Here is a 27,905-nt window from a genome sequence, read left to right on the forward strand (position 1 = left end):
TAAGAAAAATAACCAAAAATAAGGTATTTAAAGCCAATCAAAACACAAATGACTGATCGTATCGATGCCTTCGTCAGCCACAGGTTAAATAAAACGTAACTTTAAGGGACGTATGATATCTGCAAAATATGTCTTTTTTGTGACGCAGGTAAAGTGTTATCTTTCGTCTTCAAACTTTCAGAATCCAGGGTCGACCATTCTTCAACATATTCCTGCATCTGATATTTCAAAAATTTTCCTCCGTTTTTTCTCGAGCAAAATTTATGTCTGAAATACAGGCGAGTGTTGACAAAGATCCACTCTGGGCACCCTGAAATTTTCATATTACTAACTTAATCAAATCAATTGTTCGCCAGATCTCTGCATTTCTCCAGGGTTTTCTTCCGCGTCAATTTGTTGGTTGATTGACAACAGTTTCGCTGGCTGTCCTGCCAGCGTCTTCAGGTCGAAGGTGTCGGCTGTTGGTTTCTGCCTCGCTTATATACTTGCCCTGACCTTCGACCCTTCGATATACACCTTCGACCTGAAGACGCTGGCAGGACAGCCAGCGAAACTGTTGTCAATCAACCAACAATCTGACGCGGAAGAAAACCCTGGAGAAATGCAGAGATCAGACCATCGCCGCGGAAACCTACGCTCTAAAATTGTTCGCCAGTTCACTTCGTGGAATGGTGACATGATAATTTCAAAAATAAACTTGCTAAAATCCACACAGTGTTTATTAAAAACTCTACCGGTTTTGAACTTTTCAGGTCATTATCAAGAGGTAACAGAACCATCTTCATAATGACCTACAGAGGCCAAAACCGGTCGAGATTTTAATGAATACTGTGTGGAATAAACGAAGTCTACTTTTGAATGTATCATATCTACACAGAACCCTCTGTCACCTCTTGATAGTGACCTCAAAAGGCCGAAACGGTGGAGTTATTTAATAAATACTGTGTGGAATATAACAAAATTTATTTTTTAATCGATCTTGCTAGCTTAAGTTTTAAACAATAAATACGTCATTAAAATATAGAAAAATGCGTCCATTTTAGCAGGAGTGTTGCTCCCACTTGCTAACATGGGCTTACTGGTATACTCAACTGCCGATGGGATCTACATCTACGTAATACCATGCGAGCCACCTCTAGGGTGTTTGGCTGGGGGTGAAAAATCACCAACATGCAGCACGCAAGAGGACCGCCACATGCACACCACACGGTCATAGAAATATTACGCACACTAGAAAAATATACATGCTTATTCATTTTTAAAAAATTGCTAATGGTTAGTTATTCCTAGAGAAAATACATGCAAGGTTAGGACTATGAAAAAACATGCAATGAGTGATCCTAGCGAACGATGCCATTAATCCTATCAATCGAGACAACGTTGCTATCCTTAATAGTACGAGGGAAGAATGACATTTTAAATCTCACTGTTTTGCAGTCTATTTCTTTTATTTTATTCTCATGATCGCGAGATATTGGTGTCGGTGTGGGTAATAGTCGCGCGAGGAGATTGAGACGGATTGGACGGATGTAAAATATGTGACGTGCCTCCGCGGTCTCACGGCGCTCTTGCACACTTGCCGCTGTCTGCTCTCGCGTGAATAGTGGCGGATGGCCCCCCTGAGGCGGAAAATGCGATGGCATCCCAAACCGGTCCCGGGTGGAGCCCACGGGGCTCGCCGCGACCGTGCTGCAAGAGAGCAGCAGCAAAGAGGATGAAGGAGCATCCTTCGCATCACGGGGAGCTTTTGAATTTATTCCACATCCTCTACATCACACATCCACTCCACAGCCTTTCCATCCGAGGAAGTTTACTCGCCCGAACGCAAACTTAACCTGAACTCAAATATTCTGCCGTATTATCTGATGAGTCCTAGCTCATGCTATCGGTGCGGCATTCCAAGGGTTCATCTACATACTTAATCGTAAGTCGCCTAAATATTCACCCCAAGTGGAAGTGGTCGTTATGTCCGTTTACCCGTAAGAGAATACTGCAAAACAAAAACGAAATTGCGTCAAATGAGTGATTTCACAACCAGGATAACAGAAAGATTTTTAAAAAGTTCTCTCCAAACTATGCTTTCTCGAAAATAACGTGGTTGGGGCTATAAATTTTTCGCCATCCATTACTGCCTCGATTTTAGGGGAATTCTTTTTATTTATAGCACGTTCCTGCGTAAATAACAACGAAAACAAAGATATTTTCACATCCCAATCATAGATTTGTAGCAGAGATGGAAGAATGAATTTGAATAATTTCATATAACCGCATCCCATCACGGAGAGAATGTATAACTTTACATGCTGGGGTCACTCGATGTGGTCTACACCCTCTACATTGCTCTAGCAATGCCACTGGCGAAGGATTTTTTGGGTTCCCCATCGGGTCACATAAGCTTCATAGATACGGCCTAAAACGCTCAATGCTGCCGATATTTCCTTGAACTAACGTTTTCAGCGTATAAATACGACTTCTAAGACTACTCACTCTTCTAAGACTACCTCTGCTTTCACTCGAAAAATAGACATTAAGGAGAGCCCTAAAAGCTTTCATCAACATTAAGCCATTTAACTGCTGCTGGCTAATCGACGTTTTAAGGAAGTAAAAACGAAAATAATTTATTCCAGCTGTATAAATATTTATCACAAAATACATTAAGTACCGACCCAGGTTTAAGCTCTTCATGTTCACTATCAATAATCTTCCATTTAACTTCAATACAATACTGAGAAACAAAGAAACAGCCATTTTCTTAATGCTTTGGCTAGCTGTTGGCGTGTTCTCAAACTAAACTTGATAAACATTTCTATGATTATATTTAATGTTAGAAAATAAACTAAAATTTATGCGACATTAAATTAAAAAATAGGTTAAATATGATTTCATACTACAACTGTGCCTCTATTATGTCATTATAATCAATGCTCTTCAAGTAATAAACTCCAAGCGAACAACACATTTAGTAATAAAAAATTTTCCCTTATTTTATTCCCTTTTCGTGTCGCTTTTCTTAAATATTCAAATTCATGCATATAAATTTACTTTAACTATATTCGCGGGATATTCTTTCCGAGTAATTTATGCCTAGAATTTTCCCTAATTAAAAATATTACATCACGCATATTATAAAAGTTACGACACTACAGTAAAACAATAATATACGTAGGTGCTTTTGGAGACTTTAACGCCTGCAGAAGATATATGAATGATATTTTTGAATGCGGAGGCGGATACGCTATGAAGTTGAGAAAATCGAACAATTATGGGTGATTTTGACACGATGATGCGGCGGGTCTAGTGTAATTTTGTATCATCCTTTTCGGGGACGCATATCAAGCTTCTGTTCACAGGACGGGTCTGACGGGCAGGATATGGGATTGACCACAATGGACCTTCACCGTGAGACTTCCAGACACCATAATATGCTGTGTCACTGTCTCTTTTCAAGGTTTTACGCACACCGGAAGATTAAAAATGACAGTGGCAGATAATTTATCCACTGACGCGTGATGAAGAGAATTTGAAGTAAAAAAATCATGTCCATTGGGGAGAAAATAAGTTTTTCGATTGTAATAATAGTCGACAACAATGAATGTGTAATCCTATAGCAAATCAACAGAGTCCTTGATGAAAAACGAATAAAAAGGAGTGATGAGTCAGGTATTGGTATTGCTTTTGGGTAGGGGCAGCTGTTCCACCATTTACAATAACTTACTGGTATAAAGCTTTTAGAATCTTAGTGGGGTCAGGTACAAGGTAAACTGCCTCATCCTTCCCCCTGGAGTTATACGAAACTGTGGAGGCACTGACTTTGTGGGAACTGTGGAGATCCATATTGTAATAGAATCACTTGATTATCTACACACCTTCCCTATCCCACCATTCCAAACGCCAACCAAGGTTTCGGCACGTTACACCATCATTATGATTACGGGTGGGCCCTTAAATAGATTTAACAAATCCTGAATACGTTCATGGATGGATACACGTAAACGATTAAGAACTTCGAAATCGCAGGGCTTCCAGAATGAATGAGACAGTGGCGAACGCATTGACTCGATATGAAGAGCATAATTGTAACTGTGTGAACTTGTGGAATACTCGCTGCATCATATCTGTGCAAGAATATGAAAGGTAGGTTTCCACCATAAAGGAAAAACGGCCTGGAAAAATGTACCATTTTCGACACCACATGGTGACGAATGGGTACGGCATTTCCTTTTTGCTTTCTTTGACCCACCCTTATGAAATTTCCTCAAATGCTTCTCCTACGACCGCATTCAAAAGGATTCCAAAAGAAATTTGATATTTGATTTATTTTAAGATATTGCCGATAGAAGGTATCTATCCACAAATGGCCAAACATCTGGATGAAGTCAGAGACATGACTACAGGTAGGCCTTCATCGTAGCATTGGTGTAATTCATTGCTGAGGTGTACATGTACTTATATTCACAGTGATACCGACAATAACTTTTCGGCCCAGGAACGGGGAAAAGTAAATTTACCGAGACCGCAACCGTAGTAAGTCAATATAGCAGTGGCAAAACTTATGAGATAAGGAACATTTTAATGGTTTTTGGTAAAAATTGGAGTTATTGATGTACTTCATCATGATTTATTTGGGATCAATATGACATTAGTATATTTCATTCCTTCTACCCTGAAAGGATAATTTAAGGGAAGGTAACATAAATATTTATCCAATTCAAAGTATATTCGTGGCTTCCATAATTGAATCACAGAATGACAGCTTCATTGACGTGAGGAAAAAAAAATAGAGTCAAATTCATCAGTTGCTTGACAGGAATATTCCACGCAAAAAACGAACTAACGTAATCATAACTATTTAATTCCCAATAATTTGAAAAACGAATCCAGTAGGCTATAGTACTTAAATAATATAAAATACGACGAAAAAGGAGTAGTATTTGAAATAATATCTATGTAATATCCTTTCCATTAGGACTAGGTAGTTATTGAAGTGCCGTCAAATTAATCAACCATACCTACAATGAGAATAATAGTACGCCACTTATGACTTTCACAATAATACGCAATTGACATAATGCGAATATGATTATTACTTACTCGGATTTCACTCCCAAGACTTCCATTTGAAAGTTCCTTCCAAGAATCTATTAAGTCATCAGCCTTTTTGGACGTGAGTCACAGATGTAGCTTTCGCTAGATGACGAGGCAAATATTGTATTAAGGATTTCAGCTGGAATGTCCATTAATTTTACCTTTAATCCCTTCACCTGCTAGTGGGCGGACGTACAGCGTAGAAATCGAATTATCAAGGACAAGGCTAATTAATAAAAATACTGCTTTGCCAGAGCAGGCGTGGAAAAGAATTTTCAGGGGCATACCGCAAACGAACTGATTCAAGTGTCGAGAAACGTTTTCAAAGTTAATAACTGTTCTCAGCTCCGGAATGTTTAACATCTCTGACACATAAAGGTAGAATTATAAGTTTGAATAAGACACAGTGGATTTTGCATGTTAAATCCATTACCCCCATTTATTTCGAAATAATTTTTATTTTTACGGTTGATACAAGAAATTTTAATAACTTTGAAGTCAACTTTTGGCATCGGCTTAAGCTCTACCAACAAAAGTATAAGTTAGGATACTGTAAAAAATTGGTAATCAAAACAATTTAAGTTGTAAATGGGGAGGCATATGAACTGAAATATTTATTACAGGCAAAACAGCATGAAAAAATAAATGAACGTTTGCAATCGTAAGGCACAAAAGCAAAGAACCGAATTCCCAATTTCTTCACCTTTTCTAACCCAGAGCTTCTTCTGGGAGAACTTAAATTTCAAGGCTTTTCATTTAAAAAATGCGAAAATTTTATGCTCAATCTTAATTATTGTGGCAGCTACATATTTCGCCATTTATCTTTTCAGCACAAAAGAACACGTAGATTTAATATTTCCTGAATGAAGCTGAAAATGTATAATTTTTGCGTGTTGCTCAGAAGCAACATTGGGTTATAATCGGTTAATTTAAACCTCCCAAGACAGAAAGAATTCACTCACCTAGACTACATTCATTTTCTGTACAGTAGCCTCTATCTTAAATTTGTGATAAATATCTGGTTGGTTGCTGGTATCGTGCATGCATGCTAAATAATGAGGCGCAGTCCATATGTATTAATAAAGCTTTGGTGCAGAAGGTGAGAAGTTCTAATGCTTTAAAACTTAAACTTCTACCATTAAATGCGTACTATATTTTAAAAATCGAAAAGCTTTTGGAATTTTTCCATTTAAAGGATTTCTCAGGACTAGGAGTGCGGTAATGGAAGGGGACGTTGCATTTTTCCTGACCGTTTTTTATTCCAGCGGAATCCCTGCCTTCCATCCCTACAATTGCGAAGCTACTCTTTCTTTAATGACACGGTATTCATTCCAAAGTTTATTAGGGTAGGTGAGGATAGAGCTCAGCACACACTTAACCACAGTCATGTGAATTTCGCACATTCAGGGTTGGGTGCCCATTTAATTCTATGGTCTTCCTCCCCATCAGAGGATTTCATTTGGAAACATCCGGAGTTCGAAACCGAGAGCCTTCGTTTAGCAGTCAGGCCCCCTAATCTCTATGCTGCTATGCTATCCCAAGCGAGTAGTGGCGGATCCAGGATAGGGACAAGAGGGGGCTAAGTGGGGATGAAAATTCCAGCAGTGGTGGGGGTCGGAAAAAGTACCATTCTATGTTGTGTAAATTGGATACCCGAGGAAGGGGGCTATAGCCCCCTTAGCTACCCCCACATAGATCCGCCACTGCTCGCAAGGATACCTAAATATTATAGGGTCACAAATAGAATAAAGGGACCTGAAAGAGAGAGAACGCGAAATGCTTTGAAATTCTTCACTTAAGGTCTTACCTGAGTGTAAACCAGCGGCACGCATACGGTGTCGTAACCAATAAGAGAGCCCAGTCTGCGTCGGATGTCAGACAGCTCCACGAGCATCGTCTGCACCACGTGGTCGTTTTGTATGTGTCCCTCCTTCCTCGCCCGGTTGATTATGTTCGTGGCCCATATCAGAGGCATCCAGTACTTGGACATACCGCTCTTCTCGTCCATGAGGTCGAAGATCTTCTTCTCGCTCTCCATCATCAAACCTAAAAATATAATAATAAAAAGAGATGAATAAAGAGACGAAGTATCGTAGAAGACCATAAAAATTGAAGTAACGAATTCAAAAATAACCCTAGCCAATGCACCAAGGTCATGCAGCAAACCACTTTTTCCGCACATATTCACTCCAAAGCAATCACTCCCAATTTTTTCCCAGGGATACATATGGTGCAATATTCAACTACTACTTTTTAGGAAAAAAATCGAAGCACCAAACTACGAAAACGCCACAGATAGAAAAAGCTCTTTATCCCGAATTTCTATCAAGTGAAGTTGTAACTTTCTGGAAGTAATTTTGCCAATTGTTTCATGAAACCAAATCGAGCGGAAATTTTTTTCCTAAAAGAATCGGACATTAAGTACTTAAAATTTGAAAATTAATCTCATGTTACATTGCAGTATCCCCGCGTTACGAAAAAGTTCTCTAATAAGACACTTATGGGATTTTCTGAATTCAACAGATATAAAAATATACCGTACCAACATGTGAGTGACGATAAAATGACTCCCAGCATTTTCATAATACTTAATTGATACTCTTTCACAGTTATGCAGCTGCTGTCCCAATAATTGCCACCATCTACCAATCAATCTGACTCGAGGAGATTTATGTACGTAAAAGAAGGAAGATTCCCCTATTCACAATGCCTTAACTAAGCCCACCTGGGATTATTATGACTTAGCTCCGTAAGTACCGAGAAAAGTAGACTTTTCTCAACAAATAGCCAGGTTTTTTTCGCTTTTAGTTGCTGTGAAATTTCTAAAGATCTTTATTCGACACCAAGCTAAGTTTTTAAAAACGATAAGAAGGCATTAGTTCAAATTTAAATTCCCTATGAATTTTTTTTATTTCCTTCTGTATTAATCACTACTGGAACCCGTCTTACAGGCTCAAACTTAATGGATTCAACAGAAGCGAGTCGCCTTGGTCGAGGATTAAAAATTTACTTCAACCAGCCCTAATAACACATTTGTGATCCTAAAATTGGACGACACTCTCCACGCAATTCCCATAATTGCTCATGGAGGTGGTTATCTGTATAACCGCATATGAGCTACTTGGGGAAACCTACTGGGAGAGCACAGTGAATAATTTTCTCATTTGCACCATGCAACGACAAGGCAATTCGATTTTTTTTGGCACGCGTCATGGATGCCATAATAAAGTGGAAGGAATGAAGAAAATTATCAAGTTAGCGAAGGGAAATCGATACATAGCCTTTTTTGCGAAGCAAGTTACAAATGATAGGTCGAATTTTTCATTTCCGCGGCAGTTTCGAGTAATCGTAGTCGCACAGAAATAAAACGTCACTTTAGCATTAAAAAAATAAGCGTTAATTTAGTAAAATTACTTTCACAGAAATTCATGGAATTGATGTAATATGAAAGATAATAGTCGTTATTCAAAACTAAAATATGTGAATTGTAGCTCTCAGCAACTTCCTCCTTATACTTCAAATGGTTGGATCACTGAAAAATCTAAAATCCTAATGCATCTGATGAGGAAAATTATTGTAAATTCATTAATATTTCTAAGAATACAACCAGTTAGAAACTAGCAATTTGGAATGGAAATTGAATATAGGTACTGCGAAGAAGAGTCTCCATTATTTACATTTTCAATACGTTCACATCCCATATCACACAAAATCTAAAACCAAATCGGAGTATCCTAGAATTCCCGCCTAACAAATCCTTTTTGATTTATTTTTTTCTTAACATGAAACTCAAGACTTAAAGAGAATGATTCCAAGCATTGATCCCAACATTTAATGTGCGTGCATTTGTAAGTTTTTATTACTAACTTCAGGGATGTATTCTGAGCACACATTTTTCTACTGCTCAAACGTGTATTTGGAGTGTTTTTCAAATGAATAATAAAGATGCTTTGAGCTTTTTTTTTTAAAGAACCGTCGATTTCTTCGATAAATCGATATTTTGGTCCAAATTTCGATTTTTGAGCTTGAAGTCGAGCTTTTCATTTCGGTTACATATCGATTGCTGGAAAAATTGCTTTTGACAGTCGTTATTCCATCACTAATGCCGGAGAACCAATTCCGGTGCTGCGAGTTCATTTCAAATCAATTAATGAAGCCTCCGGAATATCTTGGAGTGGGTTTCCTCCCCACACCAATCAACCGAACCCCCCTCCTCCCCAGTTCCTTCCCCTCAAGCCCCTACTCTCCGTGGGCTTCACAACTCAGCCATCGTCCGGCGAGAAGGTGAGCGCAGGCGCGCGACGAGCAAACTAATCGGGGAAACTGTTTGGCGCCAATTTGTCGTCGCTCCGAGAGTTGATTGGGTGCCCGTTGCCATGTGGGTCAGTGGCTGGCTGACTGGGATTTGATTTCTCCTACGGCATCCCGCGCATTCCCTTTTCCACCTAAAAATAAATATAGACTACCCGCTCTCTGGGAGCGCATGTAACCCATTATTTCGGAAATGGTCTGGTGCAAAAGCTAAGTTTCCGTTTTCGGTGTTTTCTTTAGCCCTTCAAAGCCCTCCGTTGATATCAATAGTATTTTCTCCAATCTGCCCTCCCGGGTGAAGTTGTCTCTTATTACTAAAATTTAAATCCCATGCTCTTATCTTGATTGCTAAGTGAGAAATGAGGAAAGTCATTCCGAGAGAACCTGCATTAAATTTCCATACCAGTTTGATTATTTCTAACTTATTGAATTCTTAATTTATCCACACCAGATGTATGAGGATTTTAGATTCCTCAGTTATCGAACTATTTGATTTAGAAGGAGGAAGTTGTTGAGAACTACAATTCATATAGTTTAGTTTTCAATAATGGTTACTACCTGCCGTATAATATTAATTTTATGCCATTTCTGTAACAGTGATTTTACTAGTGAGTCATGGGCGTATCCAGCAAGGGGCAGGAGGGGGCAGCTGCCCCCCCCCCCCAGAATCAAAAATCGCAAATGTATTTAAGAAAAATTATATTTTCTCAAGCAAATAATTTTAAAAACTAATAAAGAGCTGTTACAGTTTCCTTAAAATTTTGGTTTCATTCACCTTTTCCATGCTTAAATCTTACCGATAACTTGAACAACCATGGGTTGCCCCCCACTCCTAGTTTCGATCCTAGGTACGCCCTTGTACTGAGTGGAAAGAGAGAATGTTACACTTCTCCGAATAACTCCCCCGTTTCTAGTGGAAGTATGGGGTTAAAGAATCACCCCTCGTGCTCTACCTATTAGCATTGTGAGTGAAGTGGGGATCAAAGACCCCTCCCCCCTGAAAGTTTTGGGAAGAACGGTCGTGAGTGGCCCTCTCACAATGATTACCCCTGAAATATAACTCTTCTCCGAAGTACACCCGTACTGTTTTTAGTGGAAGCTTGAGTTGAATAATCACCCCTCGTACTCTTCGCCACAGTACTGTCGAAGGTATGTTGGAAAGAAATGTAACTAGGTGCACTGTACCAGCAACTTTATTTTGAGTAGCCCAATATCTACTTATCCTCGCCTCGAATATCTTAAACTTCACAAAAAAATCAATCGTGATAAAAGAACTCAAGGTATCGGATGATGAAGTACCTCAGAGAGACACAAATGCGTAGAAACTTGTTTTATCAACCTAAAGTTTTAAAATTTTTATTGTTAAAAACACTGGATTGAACACTAAGTCCTCTATAGATGTCGCATGTCGATTTATTCTCAAGGTGGTAGCCCTCAATTAGGAAAAAATAGAATATACTCCAAGAGTATTATCAGATGTTTTAATGTCCAGACCTACGAGTTCCGAAGCGGCGCCGATTGTCATAGGTCAGTTACCGCGTGCCACTCGCGTTACGAGATTCGCATATTGGTGTGCGTCTAAGCCGCTACCCACCGCGTGCGTGAATATCCGCCACAGTTTCCACAATAATCAAAAAGTCTTATTTACACAGGAAGATCAAAACATTCTCTCGAAGTTTCGCAAGAGGAGAGGAATAACATCCAAGGGGAGCGAGGTGAAAGTGCCAATCGGAATGATTTTCCTCAACGGGAGCTAATTATAAAAGTCGCTCGAGCGCTGGCCTCGTCCCCACTAAACTACCCACCACCACCGACGCAAGAGTCCAGTATTTTTTGCCTGAGCAAGAGGGGTTCCGCAATTCATACAACCAGGCAGTTTCTCGCGATTTTTATCTTCACCACAAGTTTTCGCGGGGCAACCGCAATCGGGAGCTTAACCCCTTGCGCTGAAATGACGAGTCTAGTTCATCATGAACTTCCGATGCCAAATCGAGCAATGACGAATGTATCTCGTTATCAGATTTTCATAATTTTTAGCACTATTCATTTCTTTACTATTTCATAATAGTTAGCAATCACTATTTAGGGGAACAATGTGAATATTTTTTAGGTCAAACACTGTTAAAACATCCATTATGTACACAAAGAACTCATAGGACGTGAGATATGATGCATCGAAGGGAAAAAAATGATTTTATACGAGAAGCGATAGGTGTGCTGAGCACACTGTGCTTTCGATGTTCTTACGGGAAGATGGTTCGTTCGTGAACAAAATGAATTAATAATCACTTTTTATTTTACAATTCTACGTTGATTACAAACTACAAAATATCATTTCATTGCCTACCATTCCATTTAAAAAGAACCATGCCGGCCTCGGTGGCGGCGGGGTAAAGTCCTCGACTGCCAAACCGAAGGTCGCGGGTTCGAGTCCCGCCTGGGTAAGTTACCCTTATCCAGGGCATGGGCGTGTGTGAATGTCCTTCATTGTTAATTGTTAATTCCCCATTGTAAAGGCCGTAAATGTTCTGTTTATGGGGTTTTGGAAATAAATAAATAAATAAACCAAAGAAAAAATAAATAGAAGGAAAGCACGATATTCAGAAAAGGGAAAAATTGAAGTGGAAAGGGTTAATATCGAGATAGTATCCTATGTGTTGGCACGGGTTGACGTCGCTCACCGATACCGTTATCAAACTCATCATATGCATACGCGGCTCAGGAAATAAATCTACCCTTTAAACAACAAGGCTATAATTTTCATCAGTTAAAAGTTTTAAATTATTGACTCTGATTGAATGGAAAATAAGTTTAAGAACTAACGTACTCTATGCTTATGTATATTTTAAGTAAATTTATCCACATCTTTGCTGTTTACATTTTTTTAAGAGAAGGTTATGAAGATTTTCGAACCCTTTTCCACGGGTAATATCTATTAAATGATACCAAAATCACTTTTACCAAGCGTGAATTCATCAAAAACTTCATAATTATCACGAAAATACATATAATTCGTGAACGATGAGCCATAAAACTTTTAAAGTAATCTGATTATATTTGTTATGCGATTAAAGTCTCTCAATTTTCGAAATTCAGTACTTAATTTTAAAATGTTATGTTCGTTAGTGATGGAATTGCGAAAAAATATTTCAGATATATAAAACCTTGGGAGTTTGGGTGCATTTTTATGATAGCGCTGAAATAAACGAGAATGATTGTCTAAGTTGTTCCTTAGCTAAATTTTCATTCACATCAATAAAAATTAGAGTCGATGAAAGTACTTTCGTCTTTTAGGGTTCTTTAAAAATGGTCTTCGGACGAAAAAAGACTACACGAGGCAATCTTCGGTTTTCACGAATAAAATACAAATGCAGTAACAGTACAAATATACGCCGTACAGTCCTATAGCAAATACTCCCAAAATATTAATTATAGTATTCCCCTAACAAAGAGTAAAGACGATCAAATTCTGCCAACTCTGAAGTATTTGGCGACGAGGATAAAAAGGTATTCATCTGTATATACGTCAAAAGAACGTAAAAGATTATAATGAAAAGCAACCAATTTTCTTCCATAGCTTCTTTTGGAAAAGAGAAAATAACTACTTCATTGGATTTTTTCCTCGAGGAGTTGAAAGTAAAAATACTTTATGTGCTTATTCCAAGCGAAGGTTCTAAAGAGTTCCATATGTATGCTGTCTAAGATATAATCATTCTTTAAGAGTCTCGTGGCATAAATTCTCGAGCAACAGTGCATTGTACCCATTAGCGAAGAAAAAAAACTTCTTGGGAAGACTGAAATAAATGAGGAATGAACGCGTCTTGAGAAGTGCCGGGGCAATTTTCCAGCGAGGAGTAACCAAGAACGCATCACATCCGCGAGTCTATTTTTGTATCCTTTTACACATCGGATCGACTGGTGCTATTTCTGGAACTTTCCCATCGACATAAGTCTCGGGAAAATATTATTACCAACATGACGTTTTCTCTGCGAGACCCTCGACAATGGCTCATAACTAAAGAGGCTAATGTAAATTTTCAAGGAGTAATCATAAGGAATTTCACCATCGCATTATATGTACATTTAGTAAATGCCTATTTATACTTTCCCCCCGTTACCCACCTCGGGCGTCGCATCATTTCGCGGTAATTGAAAAAAAAGCCTCCTCATCTGTATTTGCTTTCATTTCCTATTTGTGGTTCAGCCAACTGAAAATATGACTCGCCGCACATCATGCTCGCCAGCATTTCCTATGCCTTATACAGAGGTGAACCGGTTTCCAAGACACATGTCGCCTTATCTCTTTCACCGGAACCGAAGAAAATGAAAAAAAATTAAAAATGTGATCCGATCTTCATAAACGACTATTTTTGGCACCTCTTCCGGCGTGAATTAAAATTCTCTTACGGAAGCGGCTAGTGATTTTCTACATTCAGGAGAAATTGTCTGGAACGTAGCCATAGGTTATTTTGTAAGAGGAGCTGCATGTCATAGTCACCATCAATAACTTTGGACATCAGGAATAAAAAATTTTCATTTCAACCGCCTGAAGTGCTTCAACAATTATTTTGCAGTGAAATAGCGACAAGTAGAAATTCAATTTATCAGTTCAATTTTTATCTTAACAAGTCATTTTGGGCAACAAGAAGAAAATTCGCGAATTCCATTCTCAACCAATAATATTAATTCGACTTTTTTACGGTCAGATTTAATAGACACATTTTCAGTCAATGTCCTGAAAAATAGACTTCCAGCAATACCATTGGCGACATGCAAAGGTATGATAAGGATCCATCGAGTATACTTCCTAGGGAATACCTGTAGATTGTAGAGCATTATTACTGGGTGCCATATCGCATTATGCGATGGAAAAATTCCCTTAAAATTTTGACCGGTAAAGTTGATTCGTAATGTTGAACTTCAGTGCTATAAATTTTTTCCATACAAATAGTCATTTATTGGCAGGGGAAATTGATAACAAATTACCTTAATATAGTATGAGTATCGGCTACAAAGGTAATTCAAATGCTATATTTATCACCACCCGTCCTCCTACATTTTGTCCACGTGGCTGGTACTCAATTACTTGCCATACGGAGGCTAGCGGGGAACTATGTGAGCGTATACTACTGTACTATAATGCTAACGGGAAAGCAGTGCCAAACACGGCAACGGACGGTTGAAAATTTTTCCCGAAATTGTTTATTGTCGTGAAAGGAACATTATCAGAGAGAAGTCGGACGGGGTCCACGGCGTGGATTTCTCCTCGTCATAATTAGCCGTTTCCGTATTGGCCGAGTTCTGCGAAGCGGATGCCCGCAAATTATTGCTAGAGGACACGGCGTACAATGAGCACCCCATAGGCCGACGTGGCCGATGGTAATTCATTTGAAAGAGGCCAGACACACACGCGCAGAGCTTAAGAGGCAATCAGAGAGGATATTTTAGGGTCGCAAGTTCATTAGGTGGGTGACCCTTGATTGGCTGTGTGGGACCATGCCGAATTGCTGTAACGGTACGTCCACCACGAAGCCAAATGGTCGCACAAAAATTCAGTCCTATTCGTGATTTTAAACACCGATTCTCTCCTCCCCCTGCAAAACTTAGGGAAGACAGGTCCGATTCGAACGCCAAGTTTAGGGAGGCATAATTAATGGTTACGTGATTTGCGGCAATTTTTGCATTTTCGAATTCCTCGCGGCTCGGGTTGCTGCATTCACACCACCTCAAATTACGACGAGTGGCCCCCGTTCGGCATCAATTCTATCTCACGTGTGTGTAGGGTGTGTGTGTGTGAAAATTGTGCGGCCGTTCTCTACGACGGAAAATCCCGAACGTCAAATAGATCAGGAGATTTCTAGAACGAAAAAAATGCGGAGAGGAGGATGGCGCACGAGCGGTTTGGATAATAACGGTGACCTCGCTCGTAGAGGAGCTCATTAGTCCGTCATGCATATACAAACTGCGAATATGATAGCGAAAGAATTGGCGTATTTCCGCGAGTTAAATCGAATTGGACGGAGGAGAAGAGGGCATAATCGTACGAATGATTATTCAAAAGGAACATGAAATGAACAAGCGGTCAGTGGTCCACATGGAAATAACCATTAAGAATACGAACCCAATCTTGTAATACAAGTACAATCAATCTCTCAGATTGACTGAGCTTCTGTACGGAGAACCAAAGAATGAGGAGGAAATTATACCGGTATGGAATGACTGGTGATAAAATAGTTACGGTAAGGCAGAGAAAGACCGCTTGGCTCATATCTAAAATGGGATCAAAATCGAGAATGAATGAGTGGGATATTTGTCAGAAAATTAAAACAATCGTTCCACCAATAAATATTATATTTTGAATCTGCAAACTGAATTTTTCAGAAGATTCAATTTCCCAGAGAATGCGTTTTGTGCTAACTCTATTAGGTGCCCGAATGAATTCAACACGCCATTATTGAAAAAAAATATGCATTTATACATTTTACGATATAAACAAGTAATTCCACTAACATTGTCCTATATTAAAACAGAAGGTATTACAATGACTGTTCTTATTTTAATGAAGAGCGAAATTTCTTGGGGCAATAAAATTTTTAAAATAATGCAACTAAAATATTAAGAATTATCAATGGGGAACGGATTTAATATTTAGAGAACGTGAATTAAATTACATCGATGTGGAAGAAAGGGTAACGAATTTTTAGTGTATGAAAGATATGACAACAATCGAAAACAGAGAAATATTTTAGAGACGATGAATATAAATTCTTCCAATGCATGAAAAAGGGATTTATATGAAATGAATAAAGAATAGAAGGAACATAACTATGATAAGACGTATCAATACATTGATCTGGTTGAGGCAGCATATTTTCAAGTATTTCTAAAGGTATCTAACGGCTTTATTTTAATCACTTGTAAAACTCAAACTGTATGAACCCTGTCTTAACTGCTTTTAAGTAGAAGGTAAAGATACTTAAAATATTTCTTCGCCATTGGGAGAAATACCTTGCAATTCCTAATTCTGTTTCTCATCAATTGGATCTACACTGAAACTTAAGGCAGCTAAAATTTTTATACACTTAAGACACATTTAAAGACTTGGTTTTCCTTTTTCATTCCATAAATCAAATGATTTCCTTGCCTGTATAAACTACTACCTTCTTGTTCTTCAATTTGCATTCATCGTCATCTAGTACTAAAGGCAGAGAGAATGAAGAGTAATAGGCCATATGTAGAACTGATGTATGGAAATCAATGTGACATTTGGGTAAAATAAGGTTGATTTGTAAAATTTCTGAGTGCTATTCCACATAAAGAACCTTCACCGGAAGAGTACCAAGTTACAAATATATCGGCTTAGCTAAGGTTAAGAACTTTAATTATACCGGGCCAGTTATCGACTGAGCTACAGTCATAATTGAGGAAAATTAGCCGGAGGTACTGGGTCGCTATGATTAAAGGTCTGTGAAACTTGACCAAGTTTTTTATTTTAATGCTCATAATACTCTAATTTCATAGCATTACACCAGCAACCGTCGACGACAGATGCTACCATATACAAAACTGCGTATCACATTCCGTCCATAATGGAAAGGATAAATTAATATGCAACTAAACATTGAAGTTTCATTAGCTGCAACAGAAAGTCAGTTACTATAGCTACTTTAACTTTAAACTCTACTATACCATAGCTATTGAAGCTATTAGTCATTATACCACCATTAAAGTGAAGGAGTGTTAATTTATTTATTCACCAGGCAATTATTTACTTAGGAAATAAGATTTTTTGTGTTCCACGAGCAAACTTCTGGGGAAATACCGAGGGGACAAGAGGATCTGGCGATGGGGCAAGTACAAAGCCGATACTGAACGGTAAAAACAATTTTAGAAGGAAGATTAAAATGTCCTTCCCTTTTGGCAGTAATTCCTAATATTACGTTATTCAATTTGAGATATTCTGCAAAATTTCGCAACTAAAATCAGATCTACTTATTGTTAGACATAATTCGATCCTTATTTTTCCGATTTCATTACGCAAATTCAACGACTTATTTTCTCTCTATCATGCGTAATCAACCACGTTCTTCAATCAGCATGCATTTTCAAGGAGTATTACATGTTGAGAGGATAGCGAAAACTACATTAGAATGAAGAATGCAGGGTAAGCAATGGGAGGGTGGAAGAGAACTCGACTCAAGGATAGAAAAAGCGTGATAGGCCTTTCGTCGAACTGAAAAATGAAATTCAATTTTACATCAGGGGAAGGTTGGGTTGAGGCATCACATCGAACTTTTTCCTCATTTAAGTCTTTGTGGCTCGTTTTTTAATCCTTTGCTTTGTGTTTCAGGAAACAGGGTAAGGAAATGCAAGTGAGTAGGATTAAAAAATCAGAAAGGAGGGCCTCCAAGTGAATTGAAGAGTAGAGATAATCGCGGAAGAGGGATATGGCAGGTTGCTTCGCGAAACGCCCCATATAAACCTACCCGAACCGATGAAAATAATAATACCCATATAATAATTCTCCAAAATCATGGAAAGCTACCCAATTCCCGTCCTTCCGCGGCTGTTGAGTATCCGCTGTCGGCACGTGCCGTCCATGCCTACGAAGAAGCGACCGGGGCAAATAGAAGAAAGAGGTGAAGGGAAGAATAGTGAGGGGGGTTGGTGTGCATGTTGTCCATGGGGTCACCCGTTAACTGAGCGAGGAGAGGACGCGGAGAGGGAAGAGCAGTTATTCCAAAGATGAGGAGGGAGACTCCCCAGACTCTCCCATCCCCAAACACACATCTTCTTCGTCACTTTTGCTTTGTTTTGGGACAGGGAAATTTACATGATTACACAATGCAAAGGGATTAAAAACATCATCAGAGATCCTCGATGCTTAATCGACCGCGATAAACCGCGAACCTTTAGATATCCGGGCCGTCATCATTGTTAAAGTTCATGAACCTTAGCTATTTATATTTATTTATTTGTACCGCGACTTGGTACTCAACCAGTGGAGGTAGGTTTCTATGGGACAAGAATAAGTAATTTTACGAATTAATCTTATCATTATAAATCAAAGTGACTCGAATATTTAGTTCGATTTAATGTATCAACCTAGCATTTGCCTGCTGTGAAAGTGAATTCTATTCTTCAGTTCGACGGAAGACCTATCAACATTCTTCTATCCTTTAGTCAAGTTGTCTTCCATTCTCCTCTCGCTTACCCAGCATTATTCCTTATATTGCAGTTTTCACTATCCCCTCTTTATTTAATACTCGTTAAAAATACATCCTGATTAGTTTTATTCCGTAAAATAAATCTGCGCGAATCAGCCGTTTCATTCCAAACCAATTCAGATCTCTTAAAAAATTTAGAATGAAAACTGGACGAAAGTGGTAAAAGTTTCGAATAGAATTGATGCATATAAAAATACGCTCTAAAAATTCAATTAATAATTCAAGCAAAAGGAAAAAATTAACGCTGACGTAATGAAGCTTTAACGACAGGTCAAGTATAACTGAATAAGGATGAAATATTCCTTGACGTCACGTTCACGTCACGGCTAAAATTTCCTCCACCCGCTAAAATATAGAAGTTGCGATTCCAGAATGTAAAATCCCGCTGACTCTAACATTTCCGTGATTTTAATTTGCTTTTCCAAGTTTTCATAATGATATTTGCATTTTTCCTGGAGTCATGTGATGTAAATGCTCGCCGCAGCTTTCGGTTGCTGCATGACAAAATCAATCACTCTTATATAGACTTACTCTGAGGTTAATTCCCTTTCGGCACCACCCTTCTATCACCCGGCATCGTAATTTCACACAGCGACCGCAGTCGTATATAATTCGGCGACCTGTTTCCCCGTGAGGCAGCACAAATTTATCCGCGAGAAATTTTTCCCGAGAAACCCAAATATGTAGACTCTGAACCAAACGGGGGAGCCGAGTCGACTTTTCCAAATTCGAAAATCAGGCTCACTCAGCCTCCCGTTTCTTTCCAGCAATTTTATTTTTGGTACCAACTGGATTTATTTCTACGAAATGTATGAGGAAAGAGCCTGAATGATTTTCAAAAGTTGTTTCAGGAGAACTTGAACTTAACAGCCCTATCTGTGTCTCTTGTCGATGGCCAAAAATTAAGTCTCAACCCTAATGTAAGTTTTCAACATACATGTTCCCCTCAATTTATGGATTATGATGTATTTAGCTGGGACTACCGTACCCTCCGAATATTAAAGGTAAAATTGACGGTATATTTTCTCGACACAAAGAGCTTCAGAGTTATTAACTCGGGAGGAGAATAACTGCTGCAGCAATGATGCTATTTAAATCTGTAATATTCATTCCATTTTCTATTTTCAAGCATATTCAATTTCCAATTAATGATATCCCGTGACACGCATTGACCTTTCCGCTCTGTTAAAACCCCTCATACACTAGTTTTGTAAGCTGTTTCGAAGTAATGCCGAAAAGTCTTAGGATAGAAGTAACTATTAAGACATGATTCATGTTAATTCATCCTATATTCGTTAGCGTTTCAACATTTTCTTGCATTAGATTGCAGCCATGTTTTTATCTTATCTCCCAAAAATGTCAAAAGAAACCTGTCTTATAAAATGTTTCATATTAATAAATTGTGCAAGACCGAAAGTAAAATCAAGCATTTTCTCCTTCAATAAACTTCCTCAATCAGTTCCTAGTAATTCATTCTTTAAATATCCCAAGTCGCTACCGAGGCCAGCAGGACGGGGGCATTAGGCCAACAACCGCAAAATAAAAGTGACGGACAACGTCCCACGCCGTGTCATATGGAAATCTGAGCCAAATCGCCAGAACCGATCGTACTCCACACGTAGGAGTGTCCACTCGATCAAATTCAGCCGCTAAGCCTTCGGCCGGCATTAAAGCGAAACGCACGGGGGCACCGTTTCAACCCCTCATCCCTCATGCCCACTCGTACTAGAAGCTTCCAACGCTGGCTGGCGCGCGTCCGTGCAGAATAAAAAAACGCGATACGATTTCCACGCCTCCCGTTTTCAAGCTCCTGTGTTTACGCGAGCGCGTTGCCGTGGAGATGGAAAGGGAGGGGAGGGAAGCAGTAGTTACAGTCAGGAAGGCGTCAACTCGGCGAGATTTGTCGCGGGAAAAGAACTTGGGGAGAAATTCCTCGCGGTAGTTGCAGCAGTGAAGGGAAATGCACGGCGCTCTTCAGTCAAGTGGGGAATCAAATGGGTCGAGAGGAATCAAATACGAACAATATGATACGCACACGGATGAAGATCACGCATCTATTCATACATTTGCGTCAGATGTAAATCTCATCGTCTGTTGGCAGGGATTAGTCTTTGATGGAGGGTTGAAGTAAAATTGGAACAATTGAGTTCTCTCGGTTAATGCAGCTGATGTGATGTAGGCTGGCAGCTCATAATTTCAGATCATCAAGAAATGAAATCCGGCAGAAAAAATAAATTTGCTATCTAATTACTCATACATCCGCAACTTGAGGACCAAAGAGTGAGCCATGCGTCCATATTTCGTCAGGTTAACGAATAAAAGGAAGATAGGAAACAAATATCACACCGTTCCGCGGACAAAATTCTCACAAATAATCACAAAACAATTGTGGGAAGGCACGAAAAACTAAATTAACATAAATTAAGCCTTATACATGGATCAAAACTAATTTATCATAATTTTTGGAGTCTTGTCACAACGTAGGTATAATTATTTGGAATTTCATGAAGAATCAGATTGTGAAGGACAAAACATTTTACTTGACATTTTTTGAGGTAAAAATGATGAATCAGAAGATTGATGAAAGGTCCATCACAACTGCTGACTTATACCAATCAAATAGTAAGATTTGTTAAGTAAATGCCCAACGAATCATCAGACATCATTTCTACGTAATATTTTACAATTTTTATAATGAGCACTCTTTACTTAATTCGACATGGATTGATAAATAAATTAGTCCGTCTTCACTCCATTTCGTTCAGCTTCAGGTATTGGATGATTTATTTTTAAATTCTAGCGAAAACCAGGGAATGGATATATTGACTCAATCACCTACCTACCTACACGCATCATAATCACTTCGATCGAAAGGTCAGTAACATCAAACTTTGGTTCATGGCATTTGTAACGGTTGAGACTGACAGCCCTTACGTAAAGAATTACATCTCTTGATTCACGCGGAAATTATCAATATTGTTTTTTACTTTTTTTTGCTTATGATGGACCGTAACAAAACTTTACCCAACGGAGAACCGGAACCGTCAAATCAGCCGTAAAAATGCAGGAATTTTATTAATGGCCTCCCATCTATCAAGTATCAAGATCAACGAAGCAGCGGAAAGTTACAAAGGAGGCATGGAAGAGCTTCAAAAACGATTCTGGGGCCATTAAGGAGCGAAAAACCACTTGGACTAACGGAATAAGTGACGAACGTACGAAACATGACGATTAAGAGCTTGGGATGAATTTCAACTGCAGCAACTAATGTAATAGCAAACAGTCTCATTTAATAAAAGAATTCAAAGACACATAAAAACTATGCCACAAGCGAGATAAACCCGCGGAATTGGGAGTGGTAAATAAACAGGTTATCTATCTGACCATTCTCATTCGTGAAAGATGATATGTAAGCTATAAGAGGTAGAGAAAAAGATAGGATAGACGTATTTAAACAATCTCATGAAGTATTTTGAATTCAAAAGCATAATAAAAATTTTAGGGCGGCTTATTGAGAAAATCTTTAATAAAATTATTAGATTTTACTTGAAAGTCCAAAAAAATAGCTCTCGGGCGTGGGTGAGTAAAGAACGGTAGCAATGGCAAGAAATGAACTCTATCGAAGGAAAATAACATCTAATAATATAGGAAAGAGAACCTACCACATTAAGGAAGGGGCAAAACGGGGGATACTCGCGAAAATTGTTTCTCGTTGTATTCATCATTAAATAAAAACAATATACTTACTTTTAACCCTGTAAAAACTCTAACGCTAAGGTAAGCCTCAGGTACTGGAACATTTCATTCCAAACACATCAAGAAACAGCTATGGATTGATAGGTATGCCAGATTAAAATCACACAGTTTATTCATGATAGCACTAACAATTATGAAAGTAAAAGAACTTTTAAAGCAGATATGTGCTCATTTGTGACGAACGTCGTCATTGCTCGAGGCGTTATTTCATACATGGCTCCCAACGCTCAAGACAGCCTACTTAAGCTAAAGCTAGGTAATTCAAATGACTGTTTTTGGAGATGTACATTTTATGGCTTCTTGAACAGCGGTATCAAGACAGAAAATTTTGATACTCCCCAATTTTGGATTCATCATTCGTTTGATGAAGACATTTCACCGTTTAAAACGGCCTTTATTTCATATACATAATTTTCTCGCTAGTTTGGACACACAATAAAACATTTATAGATCAAAAGAAGTTTAATTATGCGATTCAGACTTAGAAACGAGGCAGTACCGTCATCTCGTCTCAGCTTGCGAATATTCTTCCGCAGATTTTCTGCGGAAACGCCGGCAGAGTGCCAGCAGCGGTGAACCGTTTGAAGCGAGAACCTTCCCATCCCAGAGCGATTCCACTCAACTACTCTTACTCCCATCAATGTAGGCAAATGAGAAAATAAAACCCGTAAAGAAAGAAGGAAAGCAGTGAGGCATACAATAGTCAACAAGAGGCTTCGATGGGCCGTTCTTAGAAGAATGTGTGCATAATAGAACGAGGAAGCTTCGAGTAGGACGGTTGCCGGGCAACGCAGCGTACACAAAAGGTGCCAATCATCGGCCGCGAGTGAATCTATCGCTGCCCCCGTCCCCTTCTTGATTCGCTCTCTCCACGACTCCATAAATAACTAGTTTCAGCGCGCCAGAACGATTTTTCGACGTACTGAGAATTATATAGAAGGGTTGTACTTGCATGAAAAAGGATTGCGTCACATAAAAATTGAATAAAAATCGACAATGGCGAATGGTAACACCGAGTTACTTCCACAGCCGTAAGCAATGAAATATTTCGTTCTGGGCGGGAAGTGACTTAAATCTAATTTGCCTTTTATTACTCGTTACAAATGGTAATAATAGAGGATAGAAGATAACTCAATCCACAATCACACCACCGAAAATTTAGAGGTAAAATACCCAGGAGTTGTTCCCTCCCATTAAGAAAACAATACTTTTTATCGCGTGAATTGGTCAGAAGTTGCCATCGATTGGCTGTGAAGCAAGTTAGAAATTCTAACACATTGGTATTTATTGACAATATAATTGTCACAAGTTATTATGTTCCGCGATATGTTAATAAAAATTATTTTCTGAAAGCCCTTTTCTGAAAGTTCTGTCCTCTTTCTATTTATGCAGTTCACAAAAGCCTGAGTATCAAAATACATGTACAGCGATTGAGCGATATTATCTGCATTAAAACTGTCGATGTTAGATTTAATATTACATTAACGTATGTAATATGCTGATCACTGTAGGATAGTCAAAAGGGGAAAATTTCCTAAAAATCATTTGTCCCCGTAATCCATTCAAAAATTTACGAAACTCTTCTAGATAGAAGGAAGTAAATTCTAGACGAACTTTAACGCAAATATTTCCTTTGGTCGATGCCAAGAAATTCCATCCTTCAGTAACGCACGTACGATTATGCACTACGGTGGCACTTCGGTTTGGAAAATTTTCAACCTCTCGCTGTCAAACCGAGAGAAAGATGAATTTCTCAAAGACGCTTCCGTACGCCTTTCACCCTGGTTTCATTGCTTGTGCACGGGTATCGCGTTAGGCCTGAAACTCCGTGAAAAACGTACTGCAGCAGTGGTAAAGGGTGATAGTGGAGAACGCGTGATAGAAGACGTTGGCTAAGTTGGCTCTTCCCGCAGCAGATCAATGGAATTTTGAATCCATACAATATTCCTAGGCCCGATAAAAACAAAAGAAATCCAACAGCCGCACAGCAAACCTGATAGTTGCAGGAATTATAAATTATGAATACAAATTTTGGGCCACATGCACTGTATAAGACTACCCCTTTTCCAACGCGCACATGCAAAGTAAAGTACTTCAGCTAACGTTGAAACCGACCACAAAACCAATCCATCCCTAGTATGAACGTATGAACCATTTGCGGCGACCGCAGATTGTATATTCCGGCGCGAAGCTTGAAAACCAGCACTCTGTGGCCAGACTCGGCTTACAAGACAACCCCCAACTTTAGAAAAGATTTTTTCGGTATAATAAAGTTATTTCTTTTGCCGGAATATACGGTAATTGTTTACAAAGACAATACAGGAATTAGGCCAAAAAATTTCGGGCACAATTCAAAATAAGACAAAAATTTTAATAGGTTTACATACTCTTTTAAAGGTCAAAAAGCTGGTGCTTAAGCCGTTGTTACAGTTTCGATATTATCCAATATTTTCCGAAAATACTTAAAAAATAAACAGCCAAGGCCTAAAATGTTGTAAGGTAAATTTTCATGAGGTAAAAATAGCCTTAATGTTGAATGATATTCGTTAAATTTCGCTTCACCTAAAGAAGGTTCCATTAAGAGACAAAGGAAAACGCAAGTAATGAAAAGGAAAAAAATACTCTCTTCTTAAGGAATGAGCTAAAATAATAAAAATAAAACGTAAGCACGTCACTACACCACTTTAGGAATTGATATTCAATGTATTATGTAAGGGTAATAATTTCACGTTAGTTATGTTACAATTGTGCGAACGCCGGCCCATACATTTTGAAATTCTGCTAGTTTACTCATATAATAATTGAACTTTCGACATTCTGAGCACTTTTCAAAGCAAAATAGGCACGTTTTTAAAGCAAATTATGGCAAAAGACTGTTCAGCCGCTTTCAACACACTCACGTCAATAAAAAAACTAAGTAAAATCGACTGGACCATAGAGCCTTTTCATGAGAGTGAAGAAAAAATAAAATCCATGTTGAACAAACAAGAAACAAACTCCACCGGATGCAATGCTTACAGCTATAATTTCTGAAAACACTAACGCTAAACAAGGCCATCCTGTGGAAGTTTACAAAGGTTCATTTTTCCCTGTAAAATTAACTTGATTTGAAGATCCCACAAAGTTACTCTTGATACCATTTTATTTTCCAAGAAAAGTCGAAGCCGATAAAAATGTGTTTAAAGAAAGGAAAAGCAGTTCATTGAGGGAGGGGAAGTTTAAAATTTTTTTCTTGCAAATTCAGCATGAATTAAAGCTCCGATAAATTTACGCCTGATAACATCTTATTTTCAATGAAAATTCGACAGAAGCTAGGATATAAATGCATGGAGAGAAAAGAAGAGCAGTACGCTAACAAGAGAAGAAGAGGGAGATATCCACACCCTTTGAAGTGAGAGGAACCCGAGGAACCCAAGATAGATGCGGGTGGGTATGTGGGAAGGGTTGAAATGGAAAAAAAGAAAAGAAAAAAAAAGATACGGAGACGAAGAGAGAAAGGATAGCCCGGCCGATGGATCTGGATGATGGTGCTAAGACAGGTGGTTGGTTGTTCAAGCGAGGGGTGGGCGGGGAGTGTATTTATAGCGCTGTAAAGAGCTTCTCGGTTGCTTGCTCTCCGTCCGGAAGGGGGTGGGGGGAGTGACCCGATTTGAGGTCACGATCACGTGGTCAGGGCGGATGGCGAGAAAAGGCGGGAGGGGCAAGAGGATGGGCGTGGTGCGGGGGCGGGCGGGGGAGAGGGGTTCCTGGAGATCACGTGACGATGAGATGGTCATAATCTTCCCTCTCATGGAGATGCAGGGATTCAGATTTATTTTTCCTTCCACTACCCTTTCCCCTCATTTCACCTGCAATTCACCTCCCACGTCGCGGTGATATTACTTATTCGCCGTACACCAATTTTACTATGGTTACGTTTTATATTATGACACAGACCGGTCCCAGGACAATCAATTTACAGGATTTCATGAATGTATCGCAAATAAAAAATTGAGGACAGTCGACAGGTGACAAACCAGGTTTCGATTACAGATCAGAAGTAGTATGCAAAAATATACTCACGAGAAAAATTAGTCATGGAAAGACGGAAATAGAGGAACTAGTTACCAATATTCGAATGAGATAGTTATGTATGTTTTAAAGTTATGCACGGAGTAAAATAATGAGGAACGAAAAGATTATAAAAAAATAGTGAGTTATTCCGTAGGTTTCGGTCGAGCCAATACTTTATAATGAATCAGGATCAGTTTACTTGAGAGAACTTTTAAACTACATTTTAATAGCTCAGGGCAGTATTCCTCTATTTTAAATGTACATAATACCCCGCGAGCCGCCTAAAAGGCGTGTGGCAGGAGGTTTTAGGACGCCAGCCGTTTATTTCAAGTCACAGGCTATTTATTTACTCCGTGGGGTCACGTGATCGTTTTCACCTAGATGCAAAGTTTGCTCACCACCATGTTGGTTAGTGAAAAGCATACCGTTCGTTTCATATTGAAATCATGAGTCTTTGAGTATTTGCTTCGAAACGGACGCCGCGGATTCGGCGAACGACCAAATTAATGAACTCCAGGCTGCGCTAAGTTATTTCCCCGCTTTAAGAGGTTTGATAGCAGTCGTGGAATTTATCAGAAAAGGCACTCATTACCTTTACACAAACCGCATTTCAGTTGGACCAGATAGAAATTTTTACCTAGACTGCTCTCTTAACATTATAACTAGTTAGGAAAATCACAAGAAAAATCAACACTTTCACGCCACATGTGCGAAAATAAAATAAAATTAACGTTATAATCAGCTGTACATTGATGATAAAAAGTAAATATCATTTTCCTATGATACCATTTTTGTTAATGAGACAGACGAAATAGATGACGTGAATTATTTAAAGAAATATTAATTTAATCAAAGAAATAAATAACTCAAACAACTACTAAAATGCAGTTAAGTAAAATGCAAAGCACGGCAGTTTTAGGGGAGTAATTCTTTCATCAATCTTTCGTAAATATTAGACCTAATTTCGAAGAATAAAAGAGCTACGAAACCAATGACATGAAATCTATCAATTAGGAAATATGCTGGTAATAAATCAGATATCAGTAGTTTTCCCATTTTTTCTACGATCATAATAATTGATTATAGCAGTAATACCTGGAATAGGAGGACATGAATGACGTCCTTCAATAACGAACTGGACAGAGGATGTTATGGTATTTAATCAGCAGCGAAGCGGAGGCATTCTGGGAATGAAAGATGCATGCCAGATTCCAACATTATATTCTCATCTATGTGGTCTTTCCATGAAGATCGTCTCAACCACTTTTTCATGAGGCAAGAAAAAAATGCTGTACAGAAAAATAAATTTTAATATCCTAACCGTAGCATAGCAAATGGGTCGTTGGTGTTGGCCAAAGGTACGGAAGAAGAATGTAATATTAGCGATGAGTATTATCTATGGAGCCAATCTTGACAATATTTCCATGAAAGCCCATTCGGCAAGATATTATGAACAACTTTTGTATAATAACG

General features: G+C 38.7%; 1 protein-coding gene across 1 annotated transcript in view; it reads right to left on the bottom strand.

Annotated features, from left to right (window-relative positions):
- LOC124159029 overlaps positions 1-27,905 on the bottom strand; it is a 289,111-nt gene that overhangs the window by 21,689 nt on the left and 239,517 nt on the right. The window contains exon 5 of the mRNA XM_046534515.1: positions 6,893-7,131. Within this exon, the coding sequence (XP_046390471.1) occupies positions 6,893-7,131 (239 nt within the window). The remainder of the gene's footprint in view (positions 1-6,892; positions 7,132-27,905) is intronic.

This window comes from Ischnura elegans, chromosome 5 (genome assembly GCF_921293095.1).
Source record: "Ischnura elegans chromosome 5, ioIscEleg1.1, whole genome shotgun sequence".
Lineage (NCBI taxonomy): Eukaryota > Metazoa > Arthropoda > Insecta > Odonata > Coenagrionidae > Ischnura > Ischnura elegans.